Genomic DNA, 25,628 nt, shown 5'->3' with positions numbered 1-25,628 from the left:
CATCGCACACTAATATTTTTACCACTTCGGACACCAGCTTTCGACGTTTCGCATATGTGTACGTGTTCCATATTAAAACGACAATATAATGCTATTAACAATTAAAATCTTTTATTTAACAGGCATATAGTTATTAAATGAAGTTTAGTGATGTAATAGACATAATCCGGAGTTGGTAAGGACGCCGCCCGCCAGGGTAAACACAACACACCCGAATGCCCACAAACAAGATACAACGCACAAAACACAACACTTCTGTCAGTTTTTGGACCTGTCAGCTAATGATATTAGGTGAACATGCTTGTGCTTTAATTTTATTTAGTAGCCCCTCATATATAATATGGTATTAGTAGTAGAAGTAGTACATTGTACTACCTAAGCTTTTAATCAAAACAAAATGCATAAATTCACTACACAATTAATTGAGGTTCTTATTTGCGTCTTATTTCATTGTAAAAGGAGTTAATTTCCAAACAGGGTTGTATAAATAAATCTTATCTTATCTTTGCATTCAATTTTGTACGGTAATTTTTCAAACTTAAAATGTAAATAGCTATATATATATACCCCCTCTAAATGAAAAATGGCCTAATTTAACATATGTGCTAAAAATATTAACATAAATAATTCGTTTGTTAGATAACAAGATATTCATAGCAATAAGGTTTCTTGGAATGGCCTATAATGCACGCAAATACTAGTTTACGCACTTTTCGGGTAGTACGCCTGGAATTTCAAAATGGCGTTCAAACGGCGGTTGGTCGTTGAAGGCTCAGGGTCAGTAGCGTCGCTGCCGCCAACGCGACAACATGTACTGCTGATTTTCGACATCAGCAACATTGCTCCAGGTAAGAGTGATAATTCTTTTTGACATATTTATATCTTACATATACACAGTATATAGAATTATATAATATAATGGGGTTTTGCGTATGGAGTTTGCTTCGAACAATGCCTATCAATGTTTTTTTTTTTTTTTTTTTTTTTTTAGATATATACAAGAGTTGTTACATTCTTGTACAGCCACTAGTAGCGTAGCCTTTCGAGCAGGTCCCTGGAATACGATCCCCTACCGCGAAGAATCGTTTAAATGTAAATCGAATCATGTTAGTTTAGTTCGTTTATTATGTAGTGTCCCCGCGGCCCGGTCGTGGACTGATCAACCAGGCTGTTGGACGCGGCTGCTCGCAGCCTGACGTATGCGTCACAGCCTGGTTGATCAGGTATCCTTTGGAGGTGCTTATCCAGTTCTCTCTTGAACACTGTGAGGGGTCGGCCAGTTATGCCTCTTATGTGTAGTGGAAGCGTGTTGAACAGTCTCGGACCTCTGATGTTGATAGTTCTCTCTGAGTACCTGTTGTACCTCTGCTGGGCGGTAGTGGAAAGGGTTACAGAGGCACATAATGGGCTCAGGGACTGAACCCCACAATTCATTTAGCTAAGCAAGTTACAATCTTGATGAGCTAGTTACAAAATTCAATATAAGTTGTCACATCAACAATGGGTTCGAGATCGACCTGAAGTACAGGTTCTAAATTAAGCACCTGACATATGTGGAGAGCTAGTGTCACAATTTATGTTTGTCCTGCACACCGCCCCCCATCCAGTGGGCAGCGGTGGATAGGTTACAATCACTCGGTTACTACCTACAGTTAGCAGACTGGGGATATTTGGCTAAAATTTCTGGTAGCAGATCAGGTCCCCCATTTGTTCCGATTTTTTTTCAAATTGGATTTTACAATTCAAGTGTTATGTTATTTACTGCTTTAGCAGATAGGCGGTTCCATGGGTTTATAACCCTGTGGGTGAAAATATAGCTTATGTTTTCAGTCCTACACTGCGGCTTGTTGGACTTGAAACCGTTGTTCCTTGTTTGTGTTCCATCTGACCTTTTGAAGTTGTTCTCTGGATCCATATCTTCGAAACTGTTCAATATTTTAATAGGCAGGCGATGAGTCACAATAACGTGGCTGAAGTATGTTGACCAGACCACACACTAGTCGATTCAAGTCGATATTTTAATAGTTTCGGTGAGATCCATCCTGGCATGCCTAGTTTGCAGTGTTGTTAGCCCTGTGACCCTCAACCGTTCATGGTATGAAACTAGACCTCATTCTGCAATTATTTTTGTCGCCTGGTGTTCAATTTTCTCCATGAAAGGTTGGGCGCGGGGTGGGTTCTCTGTCGGCCTCCAAGTGGGTTCTCTGTCGGGCTCCAAGTGGGTTCTCTGTCGGGCTCCAAGTGGGTTCTCTGTCGGGCTCCAAGTGGGTTCACTGTCGGGCCCCAAGTGGGTTCTCTGTCGGGCCCCAAGTGGGTTCTCTGTCGGGCCCCAAGTGGGTTCTCTGTCGGGCCCCAAGTGGGTTCTCTGTCGGGCCCCAAGTGGGTTCTCTGTCGGGCCCCAAGTGGGTTCTCTGTCGGGCCCCAAGTGGGTTCTCTGTCGGGCCCCAAGTGGGTTCTCTGTCGGGCCCCAAGTGGGTTCTCTGCCGGGCCCCAAGTGGGTTCTCTGTCGGGGCTCCGGGGTGGGTTGTCGGTCGGGGCTCCGGGGTGGGTTGTCGGTCGGGGCTCCGGGGTGGGTTGTCGGTCGGGGCTCCGGGGTGGGTTGTCGGTCGGGGCTCCGGGGTGGGTTGTCGGTCGGGGATCCGGGGTGGGTTGTCGGTCGGGGCTCCGGGGTGGGTTGTCGGTCGGGGCTCCGGGGTGGGTTGTCGGTCGGGGCTCCGGGGTGGGTTGTCGGTCGGGGCTCCGGGCAGGCTTTAGGTACTCAACTGGCGGGCTCTGGGTGGGTGACTGTTCGGGCTCCAGGTGGGTGTCTGTCCGGCTTCGGGTGGGTTCTTGGTAGGGCTTGGGGGGTGTGGGTTCTTGGTAGGGCTTGGGGGGGGGTACTTGGTAGGGCTTGGGGGGGGTGTGGGTACTTGGTAGGGCTTGGGGAGGTGTGGGTTCTTGGTAGGGCTTGGGGGGGTGTGGGTTCTTGGTAGGACTTGGGGGGGGTGTGGGTTCTTGGTAGGGCTTGGGGGGTGTGGGTTCTTGGTAGGGCTTGGGGGGGTGTGGGTACTTGGTAGGGCTTGGGGAGGTGTGGGTTCTTGGTAGGGCTTGGGGGGGCGTGGGTTCTTGGTAGGACTTGGGGGGGGGTGTGGGTTCTTGGTAGGACTTGGGGGGGTGTGGGTTCTTGGTAGGGCTTGGGGGGGTGTGGGTTCTTGGTAGGGCTTGGGGGGGGTGTGGGTTCTTGGTAGGGCTTGGGGGGGGGGGGTGTGGGTTCTTGGTAGGGCTTGGGGGGGGTGTGGGTTCTTGGTAGGGCTTGGGGGGGTGTGGGTTCTTGGTAGGGCTTGGGGGGGTGTGGGTTCTTGGTAGGGCTCGGGGGGGGTGTGGGTTACTTGGTAGGGCTCGGGGGGGGTGTGGGTTCTTGGTAGGGCTCGGGGGGGTGTGGGTTCTTGGTAGGGCTCGGGGGGGTGTGGGTTCTTGGTAGGGCTCGGGGGGGGTGTGGGTTCTTGGTAGGGCTCGGGGGGTGTGGGTTCTTGGTAGGGCTCGGGGGGGGGTGTGGGTTCTTGGTAGGGCACGGGGGGGGGGGTGTGGGTTCTTGGTAGGGCTCGGGGGGGTTGGGTTCTCTGTAGGGCTCGGGGTGGGTTCTTGATAGGGCTCGGGGTGGGTTCTCGGTAGGGCTCGGGGCGGGCTCCAGGTACTCAACTGACGGGTTCCAGTTCACTCAACTGGCGGGCTCCGGTTCACTCAACTGGCGGGCTCCGGTTTATTAAACTGGCGGGCTCCGGGTGTTTGACTGGTCGGGCTCCGGGTGGGTGACTGTTCGGGCTCCAGGTGGGTGTCTGTCCGGCTTCGGGTATGTTCTTGGTAGGGCTTCGGGGTGGGTTCTTGGTAGGACTTAGGGTTGGCTCCCGGTCAGGCTCAGGGTGGGCTCTTTCGGGTTCGGGATGGGCTCTCGGGCTTGGGGTACCTCTGTAGGGCTCGGGGTAGGTTCTTGGTCGGGCCCAGGGTGGGTTCTCTGTAGGGCTCAGGGTGTTTTCATGGTAGGACTAGGGGTGGGTTCTCTGTAGGGGATCAGGGTGGGTTCTCGGTAGGGCTCTGGGTGGGTTCTCGGTCGGGCTCGGGGCGGGCTCCAGGTACTCAACTGACGGGTTCCAGTTCACTCAACTGGCGGGCTCCGGTTCACTCAACTGGCGGGCTCCGGTTTACTAAACTGGCGGGCTCCGGGTGTTTGACTGGTCGGGCTCCGGGTGGGTGACTGTTCGGGCTCCAGGTGGGTGTCTGTCCGGCTTCGGGTGGGTTCTCGGTAGGGCTTGGGGGTGGGTTCTCGGTAGGGCTTGGGGTGGGTTCTCGGTAGGGCTTGGGGGTGGGTTCTCGGTAGGGCTTGGGGCTGAGTTCTCGGTAGGGCTTGGGGCTGGGTTCTCGGTAGAGCTTGGGGCTGGGTTCTCGGTAGGGCTTGGGGGTGGGTTTTGGTAGGGCTTGGGGGGTGGGTTCTCGGTAGGGCTTGGGGGGTGGGTTCTCGGTAGGGCTTGGGGGGTGGGTTCTCGGTAGGGCTCGGGGTGGGCTCTTTCGGGATCGGGATAGGCTCTCGGGCTTGGGGAACCTCTGTAGGGCTCGGGGTAGGTTCTTGGTCGGGCTCAGGGTGGGTTCTCGGTAGGGCTCGGGGCGGGCTCCAGGTACTCAACTGATGGGTTCCAGTTCACTCAACTGGCGGGCTCCGGTTCACTCAACTGGCGGGCTCCGGTTTACTAAACTGGCGGGCTCCGGGTGTTTGACTGGTCGGGCTCCGGGTGGGTGACTGTTCGGGCTCCAGGTGGGTGTCTGTCCGGCTTCGGGTGGGTCCTTGGTAGGGCTTGGGGTGGGTTCTTGGTAGGTATTAGGGCAGGGTTCTTGGTAGGGCTTGGGGGTGGGTTCTTGGTAGGGCTTGGGGGTGGGTTCTTGGTAGGGCTTGGGGGTGGGTTCTTGGTAGGGTTTGGGGTTGGCTCCCGGTCAGGCTCGGGGTGGGCTCTTTCGGGATCGGGATAGGCTCTCGGGCTTGGGGAACCTCTGTAGGGCTCGGGGTAGGTTCTTGGTCGGGCTCAGGGTGGGTTCTCGGTAGGGCTCGGGGCAGGCTCCAGGTACTCAACTGACGGGTTCCAGTTCACTCAACTGGCGGGCTCCGGTTCACTCAACTGGCGGGCTCCGGTTTACTAAACTGGCGGGCTCCGGGTGTTTGACTGGTCGGGCTCCGGGTGGGTGACTGTTCGGGCTCCAGGTGGGTGTCTGTCCGGCTTCGGGTGGGTCCTTGGTAGGGCTTGGGGTGGGTTCTTGGTAGGGCTTGGGGGGTGGGTTCTCGGTAGGGCTTGGGGGGTGGGTTCTCGGTAGGGTTTGGGGGGGTGGGTTCTCGGTAGGGCTTGGGGGGGTGGGTTCTCGGTAGGGCTTGGGGGAGTGGGTTCTCGGTAGGGACTTGGGGGAGTGGGTTCTCGGTAGGGCTTGGGGGGCTGGGTTCTCGGTAGGGCTTGGGGGGCTGGGTTCTCGGTAGGGCTTGGGGGGGGGGGGGTTTCGGTAGGGCTTGGGGGGGTGGGTTCTCGGTAGGGCTTGGGGGGTGGGTTCTCGGTAGGGCTTGGGGGGGGGTTCTCGGTAGGGCTTGGGGGGGTGGGTTCTCGGTAGGGCTTGGGGGTGGGTTCTCGGTAGGGGTCGGGGTGGGCTCTTTCGGGATCGGGATAGGCTCTCGGGCTTGGGGAACCTCTGTAGGGCTCGGGGTAGGTTCTTTGTCGGGCTCAGGGTGGGTTCTCGGTAGGGCTCGGGGCGGGCTCCAGGTACTCAACTGACGGGTTCCAGTTCACTCAACTGGCGGGCTCCGGTTCACTCAACTGGCGGGCTCCGGTTTACTAAACTGGCGGGCTCCGGGTGTTTGACTGGTCGGGCTCCGGGTGGGTGACTGTTCGGGCTCCAGGTGGGTGTCTGTCCAGCTTCGGGTGGGTTCTTGGTAGGGCTTGGGGTGGGTTCTTGGTAGGTATTAGGGCTGGGTTCTTGGTAGGGCTTGGGGGTGGGTTTTGGTAGGGCTTGGGGGTGGGTTCTCGGTAGGGCTTAGGGGGTGGGTTCTCGGTAGGGCTTGGGGGGTGGGTTCTCGGTAGGGCTTGGGGGGTGGGTTCTCGGTAGGGCTTGGGGGGTGGGTTCTCGGTAGGGCTCGGGGTGGGCTCTTTCGGGATCGGGATAGGCTCTCGGGCTTGGGGAACCTCTGTAGGGCTCGGGGTAGGTTCTTGGTCGGGCTCAGGGTGGGTTCTTGGTAGGGCTCGGGGCGGGCTCCAGGTACTCAACTGACGGGTTCCAGTTCACTCAACTGGCGGGCTCCGGTTCACTCAACTGGCGGGCTCCGGTTTACTAAACTGGCGGGCTCCGGGTGTTTGACTGGTCGGGCTCCGGGTGGGTGACTGTTCGGGCTCCAGGTGGGTGTCTGTCCGGCTTCGGGTGGGTCCTTGGTAGGGCTTGGGGTGGGTTCTTGTTAGGTATTGGGGCTGGGTTCTCGGTAGGGCTTTGGGCTGGGTTCTCGGTAGGGCTTTGGGCTGGGTTCTTGGTAGGGCTTGGGGGGTGGGTTCTCGGTAGGGCTTGGGGGGTGGGTTCTCGGTAGGGTTTGGGGGGGGTGGGTTCTCGGTAGGGCTTGGGGGGGTGGGTTCTCGGTAGGGCTTGGGGGGGGTGGGTTCTCGGTAGGGCTTGGGGGGGTGGGTTCTCGGTAGGGCTTGGGGGGTGGGTTCTCGGTAGGGCTTGGGGGGTGGGTTCTCGGTAGGGGTCGGGGTGGGCTCTTTCGGGATCGGGATAGGCTCTCAGGCTTGGGGAACCTCTGTAGGGCTCGGGGTAGGTTCTTGGTCGGGCTCAGGGTGGGTTCTAGGGCTCGGGGCGGGCTCCAGGTACTCAACTGACGGGTTCCAGTTCACTCAACTGGCGGGCTCCGGTTCACTCAACTGGCGGGCTCCGGTTTACTAAACTGGCGGGCTCCGGGTGTTTGACTGGTCGGGCTCCGGGTGGGTGACTGTTCGGGCTCCAGGTGGGTGTCTGTCCAGCTTCGGGTGGGTTCTTGGTAGGGCTTGGGGTGGGTTCTTGGTAGGTATTAGGGCTGGGTTCTTGGTAGGGCTTGGGGGTGGGTTCTTGGTAGGGCTTGGGGGTGGGTTCTTGGTAGGGCTTGGGGGTGGGTTCTTGGTAGGGTTTGGGGTTGGCTCCCGGTCAGGCTCGGGGTGGGCTCTTTCGGGATCGGGATAGGCTCTCGGGCTTGGGGAACCTCTGTAGGGCTCGGGGTAGGTTCTTGGTCGGGCTCAGGGTGGGTTCTTGGTAGGGCTCGGGGCAGGCTCCAGGTACTCAACTGACGGGTTCCAGTTCACTCAACTGGCGGGCTCCGGTTCACTCAACTGGCGGGCTCCGGTTTACTAAACTGGCGGGCTCCGGGTGTTTGACTGGTCGGGCTCCGGGTGGGTGACTGTTCGGGCTCCAGGTGGGTGTCTGTCCGGCTTCGGGTGGGTCCTTGGTAGGGCTTGGGGTGGGTTCTTGTTAGGTATTGGGGCTGGGTTCTCGGTAGGGCTTTGGGCTGGGTTCTTGGTAGGGCTTTGGGCTGGGTTCTTGGAAGGGCTTGGGGGGTGGGTTCTCGGTAGGGCTTGGGGGTGGGTTCTCGGTAGGGTTTGGGGGGGGTGGGTTCTCGGTAGGGCTTGGGGGGGTGGGTTCTCGGTAGGGCTTGGGGGGGTGGGTTCTCGGTAGGGCTTGGGGGGGTGGGTTCTCGGTAGGGCTTGGGGGGGTGGGTTCTCGGTAGGGCTTGGGGGGTGGGTTCTCGGTAGGGGTCGGGGTGGGCTCTTTCGGGATCAGGATAGGCTCTCGGGCTTGGGGAACCTCTGTAGGGCTCGGGGTAGGTTCTTGGTCGGGCTCAGGGTGGGTTCTAGGGCTCGGGGCGGGCTCCAGGTACTCAACTGACGGGTTCCAGTTCACTCAACTGGCGGGCTCCGGTTCACTCAACTGGCGGGCTCCGGTTTACTAAACTGGCGGGCTCCGGGTGTTTGACTGGTCGGGCTCCGGGTGGGTGACTGTTCGGGCTCCAGGTGGGTGTCTGTCCAGCTTCGGGTGGGTTCTTGGTAGGGCTTGGGGTGGGTTCTTGGTAGGTATTAGGGCTGGGTTCTTGGTAGGGCTTGGGGGTGGGTTTTGGTAGGGCTTGGGGGGTGGGTTCTCGGTAGGGCTTGGGGGGTGGGTTCTCGGTAGGGCTCGGGATGGGCTCTTTCGGGATCGGGATAGGCTCTCGGGCTTGGGAAACCTCTGTAGGGCTCGGGGTAGGTTCTTGGTCGGGCTCAGGGTGGGTTCTCGGTAGGGCTCGCGGCGGGCTCCAGGTACTCAACTGATGGGTTCCAGTTCACTCAACTGGCGGGCTCCGGTTCACTCAACTGGCGGGCTCCGGTTTACTAAACTGGCGGGCTCCGGGTGTTTGACTGGTCGGGCTCCGGGTGGGTGACTGTTCGGGCTCCAGGTGGGTGTCTGTCCAGCTTCGGGTGGGTTCTTGGTAGGGCTTGGGGTGGGTTTTTGGTAGGTATTAGGGCTGGGTTCTTGGTAGGGCTTGGGGGTGGGTTCTTGGTAGGGCTTGGGGGTGGGTTCTTGGTAGGGTTTGGGGTTGGCTCCCGGTCAGGCTCGGGGTGGGCTCTTTCGGGATCGGGATAGGCTCTCGGGCTTGGGGAACCTCTGTAGGGCTCGGGGTAGGTTCTTGGTCGGGCTCAGGGTGGGTTCTCTCTAGGGCTTGGGGTGGGTTCTTGGTAGGGCTCGGGGCGGGTTCTCTGTAGGGATCGGAATGGGTTCTCGGTAGGGCTCGGGGCGGGCTCCAGGTACTCAACTGACGGGTTCCAGTTCACACAACTGGCGGGCTCCGGTTCACTCAACTGGCGGGCTCCGGTTTACTAAACTGGCGGGCTCCGGGTGTTTGACTGGTCGGGCTCCGGGTGGGTGACTGTTCGGGCTCCAGGTGGGTGTCTGTCCGGCTTCGGGTGGGTTCTTGGTAGGGCTTGGGGTGGGTTCTTGGTAGGTATTGGGGCTGGGTTCTCGGTAGGGCTTTGGGCTGGGTTCTCGGTAGGGCTTGGGGCTGGGTTCTCGGTAAGGGCTTGGGGCTGGGTTCTCGGTAGGGCTTGGGGGGGTGGGTTCTCGGTAGGGCTTGGGGGTGTGGGTTCTCGGTAGGGCTTGGGGGTGTGGGTTCTCGGTAGGGCTTGGGGGGGTGGGTTCTCGGTAGGCCTTGGGGGGGTGGGTTCTCGGTAGGGCTTGGGGGGGTGGGTTCTCGGTAGGGCTTGGGGGGGTGGGTTCTCGGTAGGGCTTGGGGGGGTGGGTTCTCGGTAGGGCTTGGGGGGGTGGGTTCTCGGTAGGGCTTGGGGGGTGGGTTCTCGGTAGGGGTCGGGGTGGGCTCTTTCGGGATCAGGATAGGCTCTCGGGCTTGGGGAACCTCTGTAGGGCTCGGGGTAGGTTCTTGGTCGGGCTCAGGGTGGGTTCTAGGGCTCGGGGCGGGCTCCAGGTACTCAACTGACGGGTTCCAGTTCACTCAACTGGCGGGCTCCGGTTCACTCAACTGGCGGGCTCCGGTTTACTAAACTGGCGGGCTCCGGGTGTTTGACTGGTCGGGCTCCGGGTGGGTGACTGTTCGGGCTCCAGGTGGGTGTCTGTCCAGCTTCGGGTGGGTTCTTGGTAGGGCTTGGGGTGGGTTTTTGGTAGGGTATTAGGGCTGGGGTGGTTCTTGGTAGGGCTTGGGGGTGGGTTCTTGGTAGGGCTTGGGGGTGGGTTCTTGGTAGGGTTTGGGGTTGGCTCCCGGTCAGGCTCGGGGTGGGCTCTTTCGGGATCGGGATAGGCTCTCGGGCTTGGGGAACCTCTGTAGGGCTCGGGGTAGGTTCTTGGTCGGGCTCAGGGTGGGTTCTCTCTAGGGCTTGGGGTGGGTTCTTGGTAGGGCTCGGGGCGGGTTCTCTGTAGGGATTGGGATGGGTTCTCGGTAGGGCTCGGGGCGGGCTCCAGGTACTCAACTGACGGGTTCCAGTTCACACAACTGGCGGGCTCCGGTTCACTCAACTGGCGGGCTCCGGTTTACTAAACTGGCGGGCTCCGGGTGTTTGACTGGTCGGGCTCCGGGTGGGTGACTGTTCGGGCTCCAGGTGGGTGTCTGTCCGGCTTCGGGTGGGTTCTTGGTAGGGCTTGGGGTGGGTTCTTGGTAGGTATTGGGGCTGGGTTCTCGGTAGGGCTTTGGGCTGGGTTCTCGGTAGGGCTTGGGGCTGGGTTCTCGGTAAGGGCTTGGGGCTGGGTTCTCGGTAGGGCTTGGGGGGTGGGTTCTCGGTAGGGCTTGGGGGGGTGGGTTCTCGGTAGGGCTTGGGGGTGTGGGTTCTCGGTAGGGCTTGGGGGTGTGGGTTCTCGGTAGGGCTTGGGGGGGTGGGTTCTCGGTAGGCCTTGGGGGGGTGGGTTCTCGGTAGGGCTTGGGGGGGTGGGTTCTCGGTAGGGCTTGGGGGGGTGGGTTCTCGGTAGGGCTTGGGGGGTGGGTTCTCGGTAGGGGTCGGGGTGGGCTCTTTCGGGATCAGGATAGGCTCTCGGGCTTGGGGAACCTCTGTAGGGCTCGGGGTAGGTTCTTGGTCGGGCTCAGGGTGGGTTCTAGGGCTCGGGGCGGGCTCCAGGTACTCAACTGACGGGTTCCAGTTCACTCAACTGGCGGGCTCCGGTTCACTCAACTGGCGGGCTCCGGTTTACTAAACTGGCGGGCTCCGGGTGTTTGACTGGTCGGGCTCCGGGTGGGTGACTGTTCGGGCTCCAGGTGGGTGTCTGTCCAGCTTCGGGTGGGTTCTTGGTAGGGCTTGGGGTGGGTTCTTGGTAGGTATTAGGGCTGGGTTCTTGGTAGGGCTTGGGGGTGGGTTTTGGTAGGGCTTGGGGGGTGGGTTCTCGGTAGGGCTTGGGGGGTGGGTTCTCGGTAGGGCTCGGGGTGGGCTCTTTCGGGATCGGGATAGGCTCTCGGGCTTGGGAAACCTCTGTAGGGCTCGGGGTAGGTTCTTGGTCGGGCTCAGGGTGGGTTCTCGGTAGGGCTCGCGGCGGGCTCCAGGTACTCAACTGATGGGTTCCAGTTCACTCAACTGGCGGGCTCCGGTTCACTCAACTGGCGGGCTCCGGTTTACTAAACTGGCGGGCTCCGGGTGTTTGACTGGTCGGGCTCCGGGTGGGTGACTGTTCGGGCTCCAGGTGGGTGTCTGTCCAGCTTCGGGTGGGTTCTTGGTAGGGCTTGGGGTGGGTTCTTGGTAGGTATTAGGGCTGGGTTCTTGGTAGGGCTTGGGGGTGGGTTCTTGGTAGGGTTTGGGGTTGGCTCCCGGTCAGGCTCGGGGTGGGCTCTTTCGGGATCGGGATAGGCTCTCGGGCTTGGGGAACCTCTGTAGGGCTCGGGGTAGGTTCTTGGTCGGGCTCAGGGTGGGTTCTCTATAGGGCTCGGGGTGGGTTCTTGGTAGGGCTCGGGGCGGGTTCTCTGTAGGGATCGGGATGGGTTCTCGGTAGGGCTCGGGGCGGGCTCCAGGTACTCAACTGACGGGTTCCAGTTCACACAACTGGCGGGCTCCGGTTCACTCAACTGGCGGGCTCCGGTTTACTAAACTGGCGGGCTCCGGGTGTTTGACTGGTCGGGCTCCGGGTGGGTGACTGTTCGGGCTCCAGGTGGGTGTCTGTCCGGCTTCGGGTGGGTTCTTGGTAGGGCTTGGGGTGGGTTCTTGGTAGGTATTGGGGCTGGGTTCTCGGTAGGGCTTTGGGCTGGGTTCTCGGTAGGGCTTGGGGCTGGGTTCTCGGTAAGGGCTTGGGGCTGGGTTCTCGGGAGGGCTTGGGGGGGTGGGTTCTCGGTAGGGCTTGGAGGTGGTGGGTTCTCGGTAGGGCTTGGGGGGTTGGTGGGTTCTCGGTAGGGCTTGGGGGGGTGGGTTCTCGGTAGGGCTTGGGGGGTGTGGGTTCTCGGTAGGGCTTGAGGGGTGGTTCGTAGGGCTTGGGGTGGGTCTCGGTAGGGCTTGGGGGGTGGGTTCTCGGTAGGGCTTGGGGGGGTGGGTTCTCGGTAGGGCTTGGGGGGGTGGGTTCTCGGTAGGGGTCGTAGGGTCGGGGGGCTCTTTCGGGATCGGGATAGGCTCTCGGGCTTAAGGAACCTCTGTAGGGCTCGGGGTAGGTTCTTGGTCGGGCTCAGGGTGGGTTCTCGGTAGGGCTCGGGGCGGGCTCCAGGTACTCAACTGACGGGTTCCAGTTCACACAACTGGCGGGCTCCGGTTCACTCAACTGGCGGGCTCCGGTTTACTAAACTGGCGGGCTCCGGGTGTTTGACTGGTCGGGCTCCGGGTGGGTGACTGTTCGGGCTCCAGGTGGGTGTCTGTCCAGCTTCGGGTGGGTTATTGGTAGGGCTTGGGGTGGGTTCTTGTTAGGTATTAGGGCTAGGTTCTTGGTAGGGCTTGGGGGTGGGTTCTTGGTAGGGCTTGGGGCTGGGTTCTTGGTAGGGCTTGGGGCTGGGTTCTTGGTAGGGCTTGGGGGTGGGTTCTTGGTAGGGTTTGGGGTTGGCTCCCGGTCAGGCTCGGGGTGGGCTCTTTCGGGATCGGGATAGGCTCTCGGGCTTGGGGTACCTCTGTAGGGCTCGGGGTAGGTTCTTGGTCGGGCTCAGGGTGGGTTCTCTGTAGGGCTCGGGGTGGGTTCTTGGTAGGGCTCAGGGCAGGGTTCTCTGTAGGGATCGGGATGGGTTCTCAGGTAGGGCTCGGGGCGGGCTCCAGGTACTCAACTGACGGGTTCCAGTTCACTCAACTGGCGGGCTCCGGTTCACTCAACTAGCGGGCTCCGGTTTACTAAACTGGCGGGCTCCGGGTGTTTGACTGGTCGGGCTCCGGGTGGGTGACTGTTCGGGCTCCAGGTGGGTGTCTGTCCGGCTTCGGGTGGGTTCTTGGTAGGGCTTGGGGTTGGTTCTTGGTAGGTATTGGGGGTGGGTTCTTGGTAGGGCTGGGTTCTTGGTAGGGCTTGGGGCTGGGTTCTTGGTAGGGCTTGGGGGTGGGTTCTTGGTAGGGCTTGGGGTGGGTTCTTGGTAGGGCTTGGGGATGGGTTCTTGGTAGGGCTTGGGGGTGGGGTCTTGGTAGGGCTTGGGGGTGGGGTCTTGGTAGGGCTTGGGGGTGGGTTCTTGGTAGGGCTTGGGGGTGGGTTCTTGGTAGGGCTTGGGGGTGGGTTCTTGGTAGGGCTTGGGGGTGGGTTCTTGGTAGGGCTTGGGGGTGGGGTCTTGGTAGGGCTTGGGGGTGGGGTCTTGGTAGGGCTTGGGGGTGGGGTCTTGGTAGGGCTTGGGGGGTGGGGTCTTGGTAGGGCTTGGGGGTGGGGTCTTGGTAGGGCTTGGGGGTGGGGTCTTGGTAGGGCTTGGGGGTGGGGTCTTGGTAGGGCTTGGGGTGGGGTCTTGGTAGGGCTTGGGGTTGGGTCTTGGTAGGGCTTGGGGGTTGGGTCTTGGTAGGGCTTGGGGTGGGGTCTTGGTAGGGCTTGGGGTGGGGTCTTGGTAGGGCTTGGGGGTGGGGTCTTGGTAGGGCTTGGGGTTGACTCCCGGTCAGGCTCGGGGTGGGCTCTCGGGCTTGGGGAACCTTTGTAGGGCTCGGGGTAGGTTCTTGGTCGGGCTCGGGGTGGGTTCTCTGTAGGGATCGGGATGGGTTCTCGGTAGGGCTCGGGGCGGGCTCCAGGTACTCAACTGATGGGTTCTGGTTCACTCAACTGGCGGGCTCCGGTTTACTAAACTGGCGGGCTCTGGTTGTTTGACTGTTCGGGCTCCAGGTGGGTGTCTGTCCGGCTTCGGGTGGGTTCTTGGTAGTGCTTGGGGGTGGGTTCTTGGTAGGTCTTGTGGCTGGGTTCTTGGTAGGGCTTGGGGGTGGGTTCTTGGTAGGGCTTGGGGGTGGGTTCTTGGTAGGGCTTGGGGGTGGGTTCTTGGTAGGGCTTAGGGTTGGCTCTCGGTTGTCAAGCTCGGGGTGGGCTCTCGGGCTTGGGGTACCTCTGTAGGGCTCGGGGTAGGTTCTTGGTCGGGCTCAGGGTGGGTTCTCTGTAGGGCTTGGGGTGGGTTCTCTGTAGGGATCGGGGTGGGTTCTCGGTAGGGCTCTGGGTGGGTTCTTGGTCGGGCTCGGGGCAGGCTCCAGGTACTCAACTGATGGGTTCCAGTTCATTCAACTGGCGGGCCCCGGTTCACTCAGCTGGCGGGCTCCGGGTGGGTGACTGTTCGGGCTCCAGGTGGGTGTCTGTCCAACTTCGGGTGGGTTCTTGGTAGGGCATAGGGTTGGCTGCCCAGACAAGTACAAGGGGAATGTTGTCTACGCTTATGTCGACCGTGCTCTAAGCCACAGCTCAGGATGGAAGCAAGTCGATGAAGAACTCTGTAGGGTAAGGCAGGTCCTAGTCAACAACGGCTTCTCCAATGGTTTCGTTGAAGACATCACGAAAAGGAAGGTGAAACACCATGCAACCTCTGAAGAGTCAACTAACACAACACCTGTACACCCTATTAGACTATTTTACAGGAACTTCTTTTCCACAGCTCATAAAACGGAGGAAAGGGTCCTGAAAGATATTGTTAATAGGAACGTTATCCCTACAGACAAAAATCAGAAGATACAATTGACAATTTACTATAAAACCAAAAAAACAGCCAACCTACTCATGAAAAACTCTCCTGACACAAAGCAGAACGCCTTAAAGGAGACTAACGTCGTCTATACCTTCGAATGCCCACTTGGGGACTGTAAGCCTCAAAGAACTCAATATATAGGCAAGACAACAACATCTCTTTCCAGGCGATTAACAATGCATAAGCAACAGGGCTCCATTAAGAAACATATCTCTTCCCACAACTAGGCCATCACCAGAGAAGTCTTAACAAACAACACAGAAATCATCGATAGATACAGCGATAGCAGGCAGCTTGACATCTGTGAGGCACTACACATCAAGAAGTCAACACCAGCAATCAACAGCCAATTGATGCACAACTATATTCTACCCACTTCAAGACTCCGTACCAATATAGAAGCATCAAGAGGAAGTATGGGTCAATAGGCCCTTTGCAGTTACTTCCATTCTTCCCTCTTATTTATCCAATTTATACCCATTGTTCCGTGTTCTGTGTTGGTCAAAAGTTTGTTCACCTCTTCCAAAACTGTTGCAACACATCACCTCACCCAAATGCGAGTATATAAGACAAGCTGTTTAATGTTAGCATAAGTAAAACTCTGTTTAGTGTTCTCAGGTTACAGTTGTGTGTGTATAAACTAAAGTCTCTGAAAATGTAACAAGTTATTACGAAACGCGTTCAAGCCTCGCGTCAGACTAGAAATAAAAATGAATTTTGGAGAATTGATTTTTCAATTACCATCCACAGTAAAAAAGAAACATAAGAAATATTGAGAAAATTCGTGGTAGAATTATTAATCTTACCTTTTCAGTCATATTTAACAATATATACATTATATATAATATATATATATTACTCTTATTACAAATTCGGTACTTACCGCAGTTTGGATCTGGCAACCGAGGTCCCCGTGGCCCGGAACCCTCGGCCTCCACCAGCACTGTTGTGGACCAGCAGACGACATACAGGAGCAGCTCGCCAGCAACATTCCCACTCAAAATGCAGACGTCAAACAACAGCTCTGACCCACGGAGAGTGGATAAGATTGTTAGGTAAGTGAATGTAGGGGGGATATTGTAGTGCAAGATGTTATTATTGTGTAATGATGAGGATCTGTGTGTGTGGGGGGGAGGAAGTTAGTAGGTCATCATATGGACAATTCGTTCTTATATAGGCATGGGTTTTCTTGTCTCTGTACAATGCTTTGGTGTGATGTTTAAAGAATTACTTGTCTGTACACCTATATGGGTGGGATTTAGGGTATTATAGTTCGGTATTTTTGCTGTAGGGGGTATAGGTCATTACGTATACAAGATGCTTAGTTAGCAGACTTAAAACGATAATGATTAATGATAAAACAACCTAATCCATATAACATAACCAAGTCTAACTTAGTAGTACATTTTTATCAGAAAACTAGCCTTGTTGAAATGATTTTTTACTCCCATTTTGTTTGGAGTTTGAAAAGAAATGGCGAGGGTTAAACAAAGCTCATTTATTTATTTATATACAAGAAGGTATATAAGATTTTTACTTAATTTTTAGTTTTGACAGATAAGACCATATTAAATCAGATACAAGTCATACCACATACACGATGACTCGCAAACAAATGTTAAAACCTATCTAACCTAGGGTTTCCGGGTTCGATCCCCGGTGAAGGCAGAGACAAATGGGCAAAATGTTTTTCATCCTGATGCCCCTGTTACCTAGCAGTAAATAGGTACCTGGGAGTTACAGTTGCTATGGGCTGCTTCCTGGTGGGGGTGTAACAAAAAAGGAGGCCTGATTGAGGACCGGGCCGCGGGGACGCTAAGCCCCGAAATCATCTCAAGATAACCTAGCTCAACCCAACCTAAACTAACCAAACCAAGAATCAACCTAACCCAAACCAATGGAGTCCAGTACAGCTTAACCTAAGCTAATACATCCTACCATAACAGTATAGTGTATACGGTTTTAACAAACGGGAAAACGAGCATCGTCGAATTATTTCATGTCCAAAAAGTACCATCCATAAAGTTTGATACGTTAGGATGTATTAGCCAAGATTAGGCTGTGTTAGGCTTGGTTGGTTTGAGTTAGCCTGGGTAAGGTTAGGTAAATTTTCCAATCCATTGGTGAACAGTCATGTGTACAGGGTGACACATTATTACAGACCGTTTTACTAGTGATAAAAAAGCAATGTAGGACTAACACAACTATTGGAAAACAACAGTTGTGTTATCAGTGTATAGTAGTAATTAATAATTTTGTACAAAGTTTGCATAAAAATGTTAGGTGTTTCAAGTAACTCACTAGGTTCTGGTAGACCTTTCATGACCCGTATAAAGGCCAGGCTGTGTGTGAAGAACTGTTAAAACCATCAACAGGTAATATACAGAAATGTTTATTGAACTAAATGCAGCTGGCCGAAGCAGCCATTGACATGAAACTGTTAGCGGCCAGTTTCATGTTAGTTACGTATTTATGGAAACTCTCCATCAGCGACCACATAACCAGATTTTAAAATGCACTATAATCTTAATTTAAATATATTTTATTACAGTACTGTATCTGGTTTTCTTTACAAAGTACAGTATTTATATCATCCTACCCACAACAGTTGTTTAATTTCCGAGTACCTGTTTACTGCTAGGTGAACAGAAGAATTAGATGAAAGGAAATGTGCCCAGCCATATCTGTCCTGACTGGGAATTGAACCCAGGATCCCCAATTGGGAGTCAAGGGGGAAGGCAACCGATTTTTACCTGACTTTACCTGAGGGCCACTAACGTATTAGTGGCCTCGACGAGAACAGAAAAGCTTGTCCAAAGTCCCCTCATTTGCCTTGATTATTTTTTTCCAGTTGGATTTTAAAATGTAAGAGTTTGGGCAATTATGTTTGGCAGGTAGGCAGTTCCATGGGTTTATAACCGTATGGGGGTAAAAGGCATCTCTTGTTTTCAGTCCTATGTTGTGGTTTGTTGAGCTTTTATAAGACATTATCTGGATCAACATCCTCCAAATTGTTCAGTATTTTAAAATTTCAATGAGGTCTGCTAAGTCATGTCTGGTTTGAAGTGTTGTTAGTGCTGTGGTCCTCAACTGTTCCTGGTATGAGAGTTGATTACACTGTGATACCCTCAACTACAATAAATTCTGTTTTCAGACAACATACAGCCTCTTTGCTCAAACCCTAATACTAATGCTCAAACTCTCATACTAAACATTTAATCCGTACTCTTCATTCTCTTCACATTATAAACACTTGCAAAGCTCTGTTCCTTAATACTAACTCAGATTTTAAACTTCCGAATTGTATGAAATAAGAATGTTTGTGATGTTCTGCATGAACATTACTGCTGAAATATCTCTAAGATTCTCTATGCAGGTCTCTATATATATAGAGAGACCAAATGTGTGGAATTTCCTAACCCAATGTCTTCACTTTAGTATCCCACATTGTGCTAATTACTCATCTAGTGCTGTACTATCTACAAATGCACTCCATCAACATAATTTCTCATCACCCTTATTACTACCTTACCTCTCGCTTAACAATTAGCTTAGCTTAGATGTCACGCTATTGTGATTTCTGTGTATAATGAAGTAAGGGCGAAGAGGTAGAACGGCCTATTGACATAGCTCGAATGCATGGGGGGAGTTGTGTAAAATCCTGGTTTGTCTCTCGGAGAGGCTGCAGGATCCAAGTAAATTCAGAAGAATTTCTGGTTGCAATTCTTATACCATGTCGTAGCTCAGTCGATTAAGGCAGCGTCTGGGATGCTCTTGGACGCAAGTTCGAATCCTCGTCACGGCCCCTTGTAGATTTGTTCTCTTAAGATTAACTGTTTCCCTTGTACAATAATTTAAAATTCACTGCAAATTTTGCGTTAGCTTTAAGATTTGCCTAAAATGTTATGCATGTTAGTGGCTTTACAAGAATGTACAGATAATGGCGATTCATTTGTACAAATAACCCATTGTAGTGAATAATATTGTAGTGTCAGGGGGGGCCTAACGGCTGAGTGGACAGCGCTCTGGATTTGTATTCCTAAGGTTCCGGGTTTGATCCCCAGTGGAGATGGAAACAAATGGGCAGAGTTTCTTTCACCCTGATGCCCCTGTTACCTAGCAGTAAATAAGTACCTGAGAGTTAGACAGCTGCTACTGGCTGCTTCCTGGGGGGGTGTAACAAAAAGGAGGCCTGGTCGAGGATTGGGCCACGGGGACGCTAAGCCCCGAAATCGTCTCAAGATAACCTCAAAATACTGTAGTGTAGTGGTCAACACAGTCAGCTCGCAATTGAAACGTTCGGGATTGATTTCTGCCGCAGGACAGGGACGTTTGGCACGTTTGCTTTTGCCCGATGCCTGTGTTCACCTAGCGGTAAATAAGTACCTAGGAGTTGGGCAACTATTGTTGGTTGCATCTTGGGAAAGACTAGTAGTTGGCCTAGAGGGGACCTTGATAAACCTAACTGGCTTTGTCCCAATGGGAAATCATACTTAAGTACGATACAAGTAAAAAACTTTTCAAAATCTTTTCTGTGGAGAGCCTTGTAGGCTCCAGGGAGCCTCTGGGCTCACCCAGAAAATGGTGTTTCATTACATTCAGTGCTGTATTTTTTTTTTTTTCAAATAATGTTACTTTTGTGAGGGTTTGTGTACAGTAATTATTGAACTTCATTGTTGTTTGTATTTGTAATATGTTCTCATCTTCCCTCCTGATTTTCCATAACTAATCACTTCTTGCAAAGAGAATTATAAAACCTGTGTTTATTAAATTCATTTTATTTGCCTTCTCACTCATGCTTTAATGTTACTTATTTGATCAATAACACCTTACTGATACAGTAATAATAATAATACATTAATATTACATTTTTATACATACCAACTGCAATATAATGTAATTTGACCATTGACAGGTACAAACCATCAACACAAGGGACTCCAGGGGCCCCTGGTGAAGATCCAACTACTGACTACATGAATGTACTAGGCATGATCTTCAGCATGTGTGGTCTAATGATGAGAGTAAGTTTTGGGTTTCTGGCATTATAGGGTCTGTTCTGAAGCCCACGGTATCATCCCTATTGTCTACCACTATCATCCCTATTCATCCTGGCACTAGCTTGCTCAGTTTTTTTGTTTTCAACTCATATTTTATGAACTACTGTATATTGTATGTAAGTGATGTTGGCATTCATGGGAACATTTTCTGTGGGAGCCATGCTTTTTGTATTGTTTATATTCATGCTTCACTTGTCAGTTTAAGTCAAAATACATTTTCACTTTACTGAAAAATTTATGGCATGAGCGTGAAGTGAGCCAAAAGTATGACAAAGCAACAGCAGTCGGCTGAATGCTGGGCATGGGGGAAGAGGGAGGGAGGGAGGGCGTGAGACTATCCCTTCCTCATTTCCTCTCTCAAGCTTGGTGAAAAAGTTCTCTCCTTTTGAATGTTTGGTTTCAATAAAGTTGTGTGTGTGTACATCTATAATTTTAATACCAAATTATCCGTGATCAGTATCATATGCCATAATCAAGACGCATCATAAAAGAATTTTTTGCGAATAATTTATTAATAATAATAATTCATTGTGTTGGAGGACTGGCAGCCAGGTTATACATACAGTACATGTTAGGTTTGTATCCAGGTTCCCCCCCCCCCCCCTTTCCCCCCTATCCCTAGGGTCTAATTACTGACCCTCCCCAGTATGCAACCCCACAATAAGCTGACTGACTTTTGGGTACCCATTTCCTGCTAGGTGAACAGGTACATTAGGTGATAGGATACACACCCGCCATTTCTATCTTGCCTGGGATTTGAACCCAGAATTCTAGATTGCGAGTCAAGAACGAACTCGACTATACTACCGGTACCCTCAATTTACTGGGATTTATGTCAAGAATGGTTGAGTTTGTGTAAATCCTGGTCATTATGTTATGTTGGGACCACCAATAATTGTCATATACTGTAATTATGATTTTTAAATGGAATTGTTTGCCAATGATTGCTCTATCATATGCCATTGTCAAAATGATAAGTACATACTGTAATAGATCATGTTGGACCACAAATTTTAGATCCATTTGGCATAGGGTCTCCATTTTTGTGCAACTCTGGAGCTCTTCTCAGTGTTACCTTGAGGTGCTTCCGGGGCTTAGCGTCCCCGCGGCCCGGTCGTCGACCAGGCCTCCTGGTTGCCGGACTGATCAACCAGGCTGTTGGATGCGGCTGCTCGCAGCCTGACGTATGAGTCACAGCCTGGTTGATCAGGTGTAATTATGTTTAGAGCAGGGTTCTTCCCAGCTGGTTTCACCATTTGTGTTGTCTTCAAAGATTGCCTTGATAGCATTGCTCTAGTTGTTTGAGCTGCTGCTGTGGGATGTGGTTGCATATTTACACTATATGCGGCCTGTCGTGCTTTCCAGCGTGCAGTTCTAGATCATCAGGAATCTTCTTAGTTGTATTCCTTGTGGTTTGCCTCTCTTTTTACACCCTTTCTACTTTCTGGAGGGAAAGGGAAAGGAAGGGAATTATTAGGAGAAATCACTAAATCATTATAACTATATAGCATTTGGAAGGGATCAATATAAGGATTTTTGATGGGACATGGGGACGAAATTGTGCCCAACCACTTGGACAGTCGGGGATTGAAAACCGGCTTGCAAAAAAATGGGCCTTCGCTCTACTGTCTAGCCCAAGTGGTTGGGCGGGAAGGGAAGGTAGATCAATCTTTGATAGCTGGCAGTGCAGTATTTTAGCCTCAGTCTGCTTCAGTTGAGTTCTTCGGATCCAGCTTTGGGCCATGTGTAGATCCATATCTCCTGGTTCCTGGCTGGGGTAGGGGTTCTAGTGCATCGTTCGCTCTGGACAGTGCTCCTGTTCACCCTTCGTTTTTGAAGTGTTGACCTTTTAGGCAAGTTGATTGAAACCTCAGGTAACCTCAGGGCTGTCATCTGGTGGAAGATGGGTAAATCAAGGGCCTACCAGAAAAAGATGTTTAATTATACAGTATTCAATGCTTAATTTTCACATATATAGTACAGTACATGTTTTAAGTAAATAATATCAGACTTTATCTTGGATCATTTTCTTATTTAGGGTTTTAATCTTATAATACTTATATTGAGGAATGTGATTTCTACTCACTTTATGAATTTTAATCCTCCAAATACTGTATTATTAAAACTATGATTATAGAAATTTTAGACATTGTTGTTATAAATGATACTCTATAGTGAACTCATTATTTCTTACTTGCAGTTGAAGTGGTGTGCTTGGGTTGCGCTATACTGCTCCTGCATCAGCTTTGCCAACTCGAGAGTCAATGACGATACGAAACAAATGCTCAGCAGCTTCATGTAAGGTTTATCTTGTTTTCTTCTGAAATTTGTATATTACTAAACCCATAAAGGTACAACCTGTCCTCATAGCATGTCACATTTTAACATATACTTTAATTTACACAAGGCCAAAACCTGGTGTACTAAGGCAAATAAACATTGCGACGGGGTAAATACCCTAACTGTGCAACCTGTCCTCTTACAAATTACGTCTGAATTTGGTCGTTTGCCCATATGGCCGAAAATGGACGTAATTTAAAAATAAAAAAGTTAAAATAAATTTTGGATTTTGTTTCAAAACAGTAAGTTAAGGGTCCTCTCGTAGGTTAGGAGGGCAGGAAATTGTCCTCAAGTTTCAAAAGCTATGAAAAACGTTAAATGAAAGTTTGTTTGTTAATCTGTTTGTTAATAATGGTTTGTTAATCTTTTAATTTGTGTAGCCTGCACTATATAATTCTTGTGTTATACTTCCCATCCAAAAGTTTCTTGTAAGCAGCTTGTCTTTTTTTTTCTTTAACAAATGGACAAATTTGTATTGTCCCATAACATTATCATGTCATTCATGCCAGTGTAAAAGGCAATAGCATGAAGGTCAAAGCTTGAAATATCCTGGAATATGAAGTACCATACGAGTTGATCCTCGAGTGACAACCACATTAGTACAGTAGATAGCCTCCATATTAGACATAAAAGGAAGACTTGATCACCACGTTAGAAATAGAAGAGTGAAAGGGAATTGGGAGTGGAATGGTAGGCAGTCAGTATGGGGGAAGGGAGACTTTTGGAGTACAGTACAGTACTGTCCATTCAGTAGAGCCAGGCTGTCACCTGATTGGATGACAGGCAAAGTTATCAGTCACTAGCACTGATTTTATAGTTTTCTTCGAGGTGACATCAACTGCATAATATCTTTTTGATCATGAAATTACATTAACTCCAACCAGTTACTGCTGGCTAATAATTCTTAGACATAAAGGAAAGAGGACAAATCAGAAGAGCATGTTAAGATAGGGCTACCTGAATAGGTTTCAGTTGTGGTTACTCCATCAGAGGGGCGTTCATGGGGATAAAGACAGATTCTACAGTAAATTGTTAATTCCTCTTTTAGGACTGCCTCCTCTTCCATTTTGCTTAGTTATGCAAAGTTGTTGTTTTATGGATACAAAGGAAACATATCATTCCTTAATTTCTTATTTTGACTGTATCAGAATTTAGAATTTCTAAAATATAGTTACAGGTTGTAAGTACAGTATGTATAACAGTTTATACAGTACTATACTTAGTGTATAAAATATATATTAATGCAGGCCATATGTATTATTGTTAAATATGTACTTTTGTATTTCATAGTAAACCTTTTACCATAATATATAATTCTTCTCCTTTCAATAGTGCATTTGTCATGTTGAATTATATGGTATATCAGGATTTTATCGGTACTACCTTGTTGACTGCGTGTTCCTCCCGTTACTATACTGTATACAGTATCTCTCCTTCCCATTACAGTATTACGCTGAGATGTATCAGTAAGGTGGTTGGGCTCACTGGCTCAAGCAAAGAATATTCACTATACAATACTATATTGAATATAAATTCAGTGGATTTTGTGCTACATGGGAACCTGGTCCAAGATAGGGATTTTAATCTAGCCAGTGACCTGTACAATGAATTTGGCATCTAGATAATGCAGAATTCCTCCAAGACTGATAATTTTAAATTAATATTACTAAAAAATTCAAACAGTGCTTTTTCCATGGGATTTCTGCATCAAATTATGCACAAATGTATGTCCTATCATGTGCACAAATAAAGGGTGAATGCTGTGGATCTTGTTGTCCATTAAAATCTGTACAATAAAGCTTTCAGTCACATGCCATCCCTAAGGTGTGGCGTTGTTTACAATTTCCCATTTAGAATCCTTTCATTAGAAAGTATTTACACCACAGTATTGTATGTCGAACATAAAAAATATTAAATGTATAAAGATATTGTACACAATGTGATAAATCAATGATATAATCTTTAGAGCAGGACAGCACGATCGAACCAATGTTGTGGATAACCACAGATGTGCACCTTAACCCATGGACTAGGATGTGCAAAAAGTTACACGACCTGGGGCCGGATTCAGGAAGGTACTTATGAAGGTATTTCCTCTTAGCTAAGAGCATTTTCCGTCTTAGCGCCTTCGTGGCGGCTACGTTCATATTCAATTAACTACCCTAAGTGGAAAAACCTTCTTAAGTTCATTCCTGGATTTAAGTGTGGTTTCGACCACTCGTAGCTTTACGTAAACTGGATATAAGTAATTTTTTCTCTACTACATAACACTGGGATCGATTTATGATATTGGAACATGACCAAAATATTATAGCTGGTGAATCTAGTGAAGAGGAATCCTTCGTGTTAGTTATATATGCATTCTCTGCTTGAAACTTGAAGTAAATATGTGTTTGATGATAGTAGAATTAGTTTTATAATAGCAAGATATTATACCAGTAGTTATTAAGTAAATAAACACTGGTGAACATGAAATATGAGAGAAGGTGATGAGCCCTGCCTGATGGGATCATTTACTATCACCAAATGTGCCTGTTCACCTAGTAGTAAGGGTGTACCTTAGCTATACATACCCATTTCTAATTTATTTAGTTTGGTTTTATTTTGAAATTAAATCTGGGTGAGACATAAAATAAAAATATGCTGCACAAATGATGTTGGGTAAGGAAAAGGGTAAAAATGTCAAACTTTATTCATTGAATACTTAAAGCTATAATTATGACTATATAGATTATTAAAAAAGAGAGGGAAGTAGGGGTCCAAGACCTCTTCCTGTTATACAATTTGGGTGTGGAACAAGTAATTATCAAAAGAAGGCACCATGCCAGGAAGGCTATGTAGCAGTAAGGCAGTGAGGTGAGGCAGCTACTTATTTCAGAAATGCTTATTTTATTTACCTTATAAGCTGAGGCAACTTATTTTATTTGAGGAATACTCAGCTGATTCCTCTACATTTAGCATGGAACAAATTTGTGTCCAAGACCTCTTCCTGTTACTCAATTTGGCTGTGTGTAACCAAACTAGAAGTGCTCTACAAATCAAGGGACCCAGAATGTGGAATGACCTCCCGAATCATGTCAAAGGCTGTACCTCTCTCGACCAGTTTAAGAGTTAAACCAAGTACTGCCAAATTAACTCCATGTAACCTAACTTACCTCCTAAATGTCAACCCATGTCTTGCTATTTTTTAAACAACGCTGTTCACCAACATGTGCAATTGCTGATTTATGCTATGTTAACCCCCTTTTTGTATTTTTTATTCCTTCTTTCAACACAATTTATACCTAATCCCGATTACTATTAAGTTTTAGTCTGTTTTTTTTTTTCCCCCCACACCTTGCCCGAAATGCTATGAGTATTAGTGGCTTTAGGTATTGTATGTACTAGCTCTGCCTATAAATCCATCATTGTTTGTAAATCAACTGTATGTACTTTTCCTGAATAAAATGTATTTATTATTTATTTTTTAATCAGTAAGTATTAAAAGAAGGCACCAAGCTGGGAAGGCTATGTAGCACCATTGTGTGTAACAATAAACCAAATTTTTTTTAACAAATAATGCACCTGTATGGGAAAACAAATCCTGTCAGCTGTAAAAATATTGATGCAGTTATTTAAATGAAAAATATAATGAAAGAAATTATTACTGG

General features: G+C 50.7%; 1 protein-coding gene and 1 long non-coding RNA gene across 2 annotated transcripts; one reads left to right on the top strand and one right to left on the bottom strand.

The window, feature by feature from the left end:
* The first annotated feature begins 460 nt into the window (after window positions 1–460).
* Window positions 461–23,805, top strand: LOC123745255 (protein Asterix-like). Its single transcript, XM_069300634.1, has 4 exons — window positions 461–848; window positions 15,467–15,633; window positions 19,494–19,602; window positions 21,839–23,805. Exons 2-4 carry the CDS (start codon window positions 15,581–15,583, stop codon window positions 21,938–21,940), a joined length of 264 nt encoding a protein of 87 aa, XP_069156735.1. The 5' UTR covers window positions 461–848; window positions 15,467–15,580; the 3' UTR covers window positions 21,941–23,805.
* LOC123745256 (uncharacterized) lies at window positions 20,358–21,958 on the bottom strand. The gene is made up of 2 exons (XR_011222015.1): window positions 21,833–21,958; window positions 20,358–21,531 (listed from the first exon to the last, which is right to left on the bottom strand). It is a non-coding gene; the product is annotated as an uncharacterized lncRNA (long non-coding RNA).
* Window positions 23,806–25,628: the final 1,823 nt, after the last annotated feature.

This window comes from Procambarus clarkii, chromosome 44, assembly GCF_040958095.1.
Source record: "Procambarus clarkii isolate CNS0578487 chromosome 44, FALCON_Pclarkii_2.0, whole genome shotgun sequence".
NCBI classification, from domain to species: domain Eukaryota; kingdom Metazoa; phylum Arthropoda; class Malacostraca; order Decapoda; family Cambaridae; genus Procambarus; species Procambarus clarkii.
Note: the sequence above shows the minus strand (reverse complement) of the source record. Positions and strands in the feature narration are given on the sequence as shown.